We start from the raw sequence: 8,979 nt of genomic DNA, 5'->3' as shown, positions 1-8,979 counted from the left end.
CCGGCCCGGCCCGGCCGCTCCGCGGCGCCTGCGCGGGGCCGCCCCCGCCCGCCGGCGCCTGCGCCTCTCCCGCTTCCTGCTGCACGGCCGCGGTGCCTCCGCGCGACCGGGCTGCGTCGGGGCCGGCTTGGGGCAGCGCCGCCCGTGTCCCCCGCAACGCCCCTCATCGCCCCTCGTCGCCCGCCGGAGCCGGGCACGGCGGGGGCCGAAGCGGCCGAGCTCACCGGTGATGGTGCCGAGGGCGAGCGCGGCGCAGCGCGCCCACGCCTGTCCGTGACCGTGACCGGCCCCCGGGGCCGCGGTGTCGCGCCTGGTGCAGCCCGGAGCTGGCGGGACGCGGCCGGCGCTCGGCAGGAGCGTAAGTGACCGTGAGCGGCGCGGTGCGGGCCGGCGGCTGCGGCGGAGCGGAGCAGGCTCCGCGCTCCCCCTCGGCGCTGGCCGAGGTGTGGGGGTCGCTGTGCGCGTCTGCGGGGGGGCGGTGAGCGCTGGGAAAGCAGCGCTGGGAAAGCAGCGCTGGGAAAGCAGCGCTGGGAAAGCAGCGCTGGGATAGCAGCGCTGGGAAAGCAGCGCTGGGAAAGCAGCGGGCATCGTTCCCCTGGCATCGGCTCCTCAGCGGCATTGCCTGAGCATCCATCGCTGACGGCCGGCGCTGCACCGCTGCGGTACCTCCTGAGGGGCTTTCAGAGCCAGGCATGATGCCCTGAGAGCTGCTGCAGCTTACTGAAGTTGCCGATACAGGTAGAGAACCCAGGAACGAAAACCTTTTCACCTGCTGGAGTTCTTCAGGAGTGTGTGGCTTCGCCTAAAGTTGCCTGTTTCTCGGCTTTCTCACTTCACTGAAATCCACGCGTGATGAAGTTACAAGTAGTTGATTTAGGCATAGGAAAACAGCTGGGGAATAGAAAGGAATTTTAGTACCTCTGAACGTTTTGGAATCTAATGCTCCAGCATGCCTCGCTGGCTGCTGGTTGGCTTTGGCTCTGCATCCCGCGGGAGATCACAGTGTATTTATTTCTTGTAACATTCAAGAACATAACAGCAAGATCCTTGCCAGGATCGGTAGCACTCGGTAGGCTTCTCACTGCTTTTTGGAGCAAACCTTTGGCCAGTGTCAGTGAGCTTTGGATTGGCTATGTAAGTAGCTCTGTGTTAGACTGACTCTTCAGTTAGCTGAATGTTTGTGTAATTATTCTTGTGTCTGATGTCTTGTGCTTCACCAGCACAGCTGAGTGTATGTTGCTTAGAGCCTGTGTTTCCTACATTTTAGATGAAGTGGGGAAGGCGCATAAGGTGTCCATGGCTCTTATGGCCAGGGGCAAATGAAACCTTGTATGTGGGGAGGAAAAGGAATCATGAGCTGTGCTGTCCAACAGTGCTCATGGTACTTTTGTGCTGTGTGGGTGTGACAAGCAGTGCAGATCTCTGGGATGATATCCAAAGAATCACAGTGCCGTCATTCATTGTGTCTCTGCTCTCGTGTAAAGGTGTTTTGAGGTCATGTGTCTGAGTTACTGACAGGCAATGCCTTCTCAGTTCTTTATAAATGTAAAGAAAAAACAAAAGAAACCCAATGGAAAATGTCTTCAGAGGAGTTAGGGAGGTCTGTGTGTGCTTCTTTCCATATGTGGCTCTTCCACCTTTGCTGGAACTGTATTCTGTGAGAAATAGGCAAAGTGCTGAAGTGCAGGGAACAACCTGAGCATTAAATACAGTGTGATGCTTTCGTTTCATCATTAAGGTGGATTTAGAATAATACATCATTAATAATATGGCATTAATATGTCTTCTTACTAATGTCTCAGTTGGGGACTATTTAAAAAAAATCAATTTAAGCCATTTCATTTAACTTTAGGATCATGAATGAGGAAGCAGCTGAGAGCTCTTGAGAGCAAAAGTAGAGCAGTGCAGCTGTCAAAAGATGATGCCTGTTGAAAGCTGATGTCTTACATAATACTATGTAGTTGTGTTGCTTTCTCTTTTTTTGCCTGGGATCCTAGTTTCAGCATCTCTCTATTCAGGTTTTGGGGTTGGGTTGCTTTTTTGCTTCTTGGGTTTCTATTTGCTGAAGGTCGTTGATTTAATGTTTTGATTTTTCGGGTAATTTTTTTGAGTTTTTTCCTTCTGTCAGCTCTGCGTTCAATAGCTACACTTTTCTTCAGGTGGTTTGCTGAGATGAGGTTGGCAGAGCGTTTGCTTACACCGACAGTGTGCTTTTGGTAGTGTTTGATGCCAGCCCCATTGATTGAGCAGGATCACCAGTGTTCCATCTGCAGGATTTTGCCTGCTGGGGAGACCTGCAGTAGTTTGGCTGCTGCTTGTGTTTTGGGCTGTCAACCCTAAGGTTGCTGTATTTCAGGGAGCTTGCTTGTCCAGCACTTAAAGCAAGACTAGTGGGATCAGGGAAATCTTAGGTCACTGATGCCAAATCCTATCCCTGTTCCTGCTTCTCCCAAACTTGTGTTGGCTGGACATTCCTACTTGTGTCAGGCTCATCTTCTCAGCTTGGCTGTTGGTGTGGAGAAGGGAGTCAGGTTCATGCCCCAGCTTTGAGAGTGTGCTCAAGGGTCTTGACTTGCAACAATCCTTTTTCTCTTTCATGTAAGTGGAGCCAGTGAGATGATTCCTTTACCTTCTTTAAACAGGGACTTCGGTATATTTTTCTTGGCTGAAAGTTTGTGCCCTGAAATTGCCTGTAGGTGCTCTTTTTACAATTGACAGTTCTGTTCCCTGAAATACTAATGAATGGACTCAGTTTGCAAATATGTGAGTAGCTTTTATTTGGGACTATTTAGCTAAGTCTAAGCAAGCTGAATATTTTAAGTTGATTTTCAAAGCTTTGTACTGATGTACTGTACTTTATACTAACATTTGCATTTTTATTTTAGAGTTTCTACACAAATTTGCAATAAAATTGGAATTCAACCCATTATGGAGCTGGCTCATAGTTTGTTACTGAATGAGGAAGCATTAGCTCAAATCACAGAAGCAAAGAGACCAGTTTTTATCTTTGAATGGTTGAGGTTTTTGGATAAAGTGCTGGTAGCTGCTAACAAGGTAATTTAATGGGGTTTTTGTCCCCCTTATTTCTAAATAAACTTTCTTTTAAAAAGCATTTGTATTAATTTCTTGCCAGAGAAAGTTTACAGGTAATGGCCAGATGGCACCTGTATGGTTTCAGATTTAGCCTGAAGAGCCTGTGTGCTAATTTGTAGATTTTAAATGTTTAATTTTAGGCAGTCAGTAGGCAGCTGGTAAGTATTTTTAAAAAGTAAAAATGAAATAGGACAGCAGCTAATTCTGAGCATTTAGCATCTGTCTCTGCTGTTGTTGAATGCATCTCATATCTCTCTGAGACAATTTGCTGAGTTATATACAGTTGGGAGTGGTATAAAGTTTACTTCCATTTCTTGTAGATTTTTCTGGATTACACAGTGGATTAAACTATTTTTCTTATTTATTTTTGATCTGTTAACAGACAGATGTCAAGGAAAAACAGAAGAAACTTGTAGAACAGCTAACGGGACTCATCAGCAGTTCCCCTGGGCCACCCACACGGAAGCTGCTTGCAAAAAATCTGGCTGCTCTCTACAGCATTGGAGACACATTTACTGTTTTTCAGACACTTGACAAGTGTAATGACATCATCAAGAGCAAAGATGACACTGCAGCCTACCTGCCCACCAAACTGTATGTTTGGGGAAAGGGGAATGATTTTTAAGCCAAGTGGTCCTGCGTATCACGAAGAACCTGCCTGTATATGTGCACACTATGTTTATTTATATTTTGTGTGATTGTTTGGAGTTACATATGCCTGATACAGGTAGCAGAGAAAAGTGCTGGATTGAGGTTGTGGAGGGCAGGACTCAAAGGTGACACATACATGTCTCTGTGAAAGTGAAATGGTTTTCTTTAGGCAAGGTACTGTGTTATGACTCTTCACCTGCTTAGGCATGGAGAAGATAACCATTAATGAAGACTTTCCTCAAGTGGAATTGCTGCTGATTGTGCTCAGCTGTCCCATTGAAGGTGGAACCTGCAGATTGTCAAACCAGAGTGTTGTCTGTGCCTAGAGAATTGCAACCAAATACTCAAGTTTTTTTCCCATCAAACATTGCCTTTTCTATTCCCCTACCACACTAAGCTACGCAGGTCTCTCAGGCAGATTCTCTACATGTGGATATGCGTGTGCATGGATGTGTGATCCAGTTTGTCTTTAGTCATAGGAGCAGTCTCGTTGCTAGGAATTTGGTTAATGCCGCAAACAACTTCCACTGAAACTTTCTGGTACTTTCCCATGTAATGCTTTCTATGTTCTTGGTGTCTAGTGAACCCAAATTTGGTCTTGCCTTCAGACATTATGACAACAATAGAATTTGACAATAAAATCTGAAATAGTCACTGTTTGGGCAGATACTGTCCTCTTATTTCTAGCTCTTGCAGCTGTATGAGGAACTTGTGTAAGTGGGAAGTGTTTTCTACTATAATATGCTCTGAAATTTATGCTACAAAGTCATAGTCCAGAAGGTTTTTTAATGGACACATGCCCATTAAAGGGGAGGCTGTAATGAGTTTGTGATGTAACTTTGCTAAGATACTATTTAGCCAGCAATTACGGATTTAAAAAAAAAGCCTCATTCCTTTGTAATGAAAAAGTGCATGTGTTCAGGAGCTGCTTCTGTGGCTGTCCTGGAACAGTTTGTGTATATAAATGCAGTGTGGTGATAACTAAGTATTCCTAATCTCAAATGGCAAAGCAAGAAAAATATGTGAATAATTGGATCCGGAGATTTTGCAGTGCCTGTAAATTTTCCTGTATTATGCAATAATTTTTGCATTTTAAGTTCTTAGTCTTCAAAAAACCCCATATTTCAGTATCTACAAAAATGTGTCAGGTTATATTGCAGGCTAGAGGCTTTCTTGCTTAGCAAAGAGACAGTTTATTGAAGCACAAACCCCTGATCTTGCTGGGATTTCAGCCTGTCTTGTTTTCTCCAGAATTTTTTACTCTATGTGTAGATCCTATGGTAATACCTTTCAAATGCGTTTGTATTCTTAAAAGCTGGTAACTGTTCTGTTGCTTTTTTTGGTAAACAAAAAATTATTCCAATGGACTGTGTAAACAGTCAGTATAAGTAGTGAATAGCAAATAGATTTTTATTCATTAATGTTGATTAGCACATACATTTCTATTTAACTATTTGTTTTCATTTGGAAGATACATTAATATGTGTACTCTTTTTCTCTGTTTTCTCATAGGGCTGCTGTGGCATGTGTTGGAGCATTTTATGAAAAAATGGGGAGAATGCTGGGTAGTTCTTTTCCAGAAACTGTGAATAACCTGTTAAAGTCTCTGAAAAGTGCAGAGGTAAGTTTCAGTTTGTTTATGTGGTCTTAATTCCATTTTAAACTGAAACCTGCTTCCTCCAGCATTGTTTGCCAGATTGTCTAGATTGTTTTTCTTCTGCACTAAAGGGTGCAAATCACTTTCCTAGCTAGTTTCAAGTCTACTGCAGGGAGTTTAGACTTTATCATGTGAATACTGTAATAGTTACTTCATAGTGGTGTCAATAATTAAAATTCAGAAATGACTGTATCTGTCATTTCTAACTACTGTGCTAGGGTTTTTGCCTATGTACTCTGAATAAACGTTTAGTTGTTAAAATTAATAATGAATGCTTAAATTTTGTGGGGAGGTTGTTACTCTGCATGTGAGCAGAATACATTGTGTCCTGAAAAGAGAGAGTGTGTCATAATATTGAGAGAATGTATCCTGGGCTGCCAGTGGGTCTGTTTTTTATGCAAATAGCTCTTTATGGACAAGTTGGAATACTGACTGTGTGGCTCTTGTGGTGGCAGCTGTTTTCTTCAGCTGTGTTGTTTACCTGTGTGATTGTTTATTTATTTGTTTATTTGTGTATGTGTGCTCTCAGAGTGTAAGTACCTGCCTGTGTGCAGGTGTAGCATGAAACTGCTATATTACTTGAGTTTCCCATTCTCTCTTACCAGCTGCTTTTTCTTTTTTCGCCCCAAATCTGCAGTTGATAAATAGTGGGGCAGTGCAGAAGCATTTTCCCTAGAGCCAGTTTGTTGGCTTGCCTGGGTTCAATTTATGTCACAACTGAAAGACTTTAAGTAAAGCTGTGTGTGGTGTTTACGTCTTTTTAAAATGAGCTATGTATCAGTGATATATGCCTTTATTTTCAACATTTACAAAAGCATTCCTGCATAGAAGCAGGAAAATGCATAAGTATACACCTGGTTCTTAATGTAACTGCTGTGTCCACATTTTTACATCAATGTTTTTGTGTGTGTGCAGTCTCAGGGCCGCAGTGAAATCCTGATGAGTTTGCAGAAAGTCCTCAATGGACTTGGAGGAGCAGCAGCTTCTTGTCACCGTGACATTTATAAGAATGCCCGGTCTCTGCTGACGGACAGATCGATGGCTGTGCGCTGTGCCGTGGCTAAGGTGGGTGTCTTCTCACCAGCCACACATGTTCTCGTGCTGTGACTAGGGAGTGCCTGCACTTGAACTGGCACCTGTTGTTCAGGAAGGGCAATTTGGTTATTAGTTGGACAAGGTGAGTCCTTTAGTTGGCACTAGAGGCTCAGACATTTGACTGGTACTGTAGTACTGTATTCCCCACTTGATAAAAAAGTATGAGATAGAATATGTTATCTGTGAGCCTCAGTGGGAGTGGTTTTTGGTAACACGGTTCTTGTGTAGAGCTTTCTTTTAATTTTTCAATTTATGTATTAGCCTCTTCCATGACTCTTCTGATTGTTTAATCAGCTAAGATAGTTGGCATGTGGGAGAGTGTGTCTAAATTAATTCTTGAAATTTTCATATTAAAATACTTTCTGAATAAACCTGACGATTACAGCCTGATACTTAGATAAAATGTAAGAATGGTCTCCTGGTGCTTAGCAAGTCTATTTTCCCTACAGTGTCTGCTGGAATTACAGAATGAAGCAGTGTTTATGTGGACAGCTGAACTAGAGAATGTTGCAACGCTGTGCTTTAAAGCTCTGGAAAACTCAAACTATGGTGTGCGAGTTGCAGTGTCAAAGCTTTTGGGGACAGTCATGGCTACAGCACTGATACCAAAACAAGCAACAGGTATGAGCCCTTCTGGATTCCATGTCTACAGTGGCACCTTCAGTACCATGTTACATTGACAGTGCTGCATGACACATTGTTGTTCCAGTAGATGGTAGCTTGTAGATGGATTGTTTGTTTTTATAAACATTAAGCTAAAAAGAGTGCAGAATTTCTGTCATAGAAAGAAAGGACAGAACAAACTATCAAAAACCACCTGGGAGAAGTGGCTTTTTTTTTTAAATGTGCAAGTAAATTTTTATCTGAAATATTGGGTAGATTTGTTTTTGCAGGACAATTTTGAATTCATAAGTCTGGTTTCAAGATCATTGCTTGTGTTGGTTGGAGATTTGGGAACAAATAATTACTTTTCTTTTTAAAAAGTGATGCGGCAAAATGTGAAGAGAGCCACACTTGAGGAGGTCTTGGAGCTCATGGCCACAGGATTTCTGCGAGGGGGATCTGGGTTCCTGAAGAGTGGTGGAGAGATGTTAAAAGTGGGAGGATCTGTCAATAGGGAAGTGCGAGTTGGTGTTACCCAGGTTTGTAAATTTTTTAATGAAGTAAAATTTATACATAATTCCTTTTAGTAGGAAAAACATGTATTTTTATTCTCTATTTCTGTGTAAGTTCATTTACAGGTCTAATTTGACTCTTCTGTTTTGTGAGAGGTACATGAGGTATCATTCCCTGATCTACTTTCTTCTATTATTGATAGGCAGTAACAACAGATTAAAAAAGAGCTAAGGAAAATTTACTAGATCAGTGTATATTAGGTGAGATTAACTTGCAAAAATATTAGAAAACTTAGTATGTTAAAGACTTTAGTTCCTTTTTAAAATTTAGTTTCTTTTTAGAGAGGGTGCTCTGTTACTCTTTTGGGGCACCTGAATGTGGAAGCTTCTCTTGTCTGAGAGAGAAAGGTGGTGGCAGCATCTCTTCAAATTCAAACATTCTCATGCTGATGTGTATTTCAATATGCTGCAGTACCTTCCCAGAATCCAGATTCTTTGATCATAGGTTATTTTGTGAAACCCTTTATTTTGTCTCAGCCTTTTTCACGTGAACTTGGTGAATATTCCAGGTTTTCATTGTGAACTGGAACACGTTGATGTTGCTTTTATTTACATGGTGTTCTTAACTTTTTTAGAAAGAGGCACATTTAAAGCAATGAACTGGGTTTTTTGCTGTCATCCAAAGTGTATTTTATGCATCACAGTACAGGGGCTACCTTTGGTACTGGAGAAAGTTGAGTTTCAGCAGCAAAGATGTGAATACTGAATTGGTTCGTGCTGAGTAACCTCATTAGGTTAGGGTTGCTTATTGCTGACTGGTGTTGCTACTATTGTGCATTAGAGCCTGGCTGTAGTTTCACACAGTCTTTTGTTTCTGTTTTACCTGGGTTGCTGTGTGACTTCTGGATCTGCAGGCCTACGTTGTTTTCGTTACAACGCTGGGAGGGCAGTGGCTGGAGCGCAACTTTGCCACCTTCCTGTCCCACGTGCTCGACCTGGTGTCCCATCCTCGTGCAACCCAGACCCACGTGGAGGCTGTGTACTCTCGAAGATGTGTGTCCTTTATCCTGAGAGCAACTGTGGGCAGCTTGCTGGGGGAGAAAGCACAGATTGCAGCTGCCAAAGAAATATGTCAAGCCATTGGCAAACAAATGAAGGCAGTGGGTGAGAACCATTTTTCTTCATTCAAGACCACTTGAAAGTTACTGTCATTTTAGTGAGGCAGCCATTTTTTAGCTTTCTTCTACTGGGAGGAGTAATTTTGTTCTTATGGGAAATGATAGTTCATCTGCTTTCTGTTTCAAATGTTCAAAGGTTGAGTTGTGCTTCAAAAGTGATTGTATGACACTGGCTGGTTATCCCAGATAG

General features: G+C 42.8%; 1 protein-coding gene across 1 annotated transcript in view; it reads left to right on the top strand.

The window, feature by feature from the left end:
- The first annotated feature begins 166 nt into the window (after positions 1-166).
- The window catches only part of HEATR5B (HEAT repeat containing 5B), a 55,184-nt gene continuing 46,371 nt past the window's right edge, over positions 167-8,979 (top strand). The window contains exons 1-8 of the mRNA XM_058802890.1: positions 167-358; positions 2,886-3,054; positions 3,476-3,687; positions 5,257-5,365; positions 6,317-6,466; positions 6,946-7,117; positions 7,481-7,638; positions 8,526-8,775. Of these exons, the coding sequence (XP_058658873.1) occupies positions 2,929-3,054; positions 3,476-3,687; positions 5,257-5,365; positions 6,317-6,466; positions 6,946-7,117; positions 7,481-7,638; positions 8,526-8,775 (1,177 nt within the window). The 5' untranslated portion in view covers positions 167-358; positions 2,886-2,928. The remainder of the gene's footprint in view (positions 359-2,885; positions 3,055-3,475; positions 3,688-5,256; positions 5,366-6,316; positions 6,467-6,945; positions 7,118-7,480; positions 7,639-8,525; positions 8,776-8,979) is intronic.

This window comes from Ammospiza caudacuta, chromosome 3 (genome assembly GCF_027887145.1).
Source record: "Ammospiza caudacuta isolate bAmmCau1 chromosome 3, bAmmCau1.pri, whole genome shotgun sequence".
In the NCBI taxonomy this organism is placed as follows: Eukaryota; Metazoa; Chordata; class Aves; order Passeriformes; family Passerellidae; genus Ammospiza; species Ammospiza caudacuta.
The sequence above is the reverse complement of the archived record's forward strand: the minus strand, read 5'-3'. Positions and strand labels throughout refer to the sequence as shown.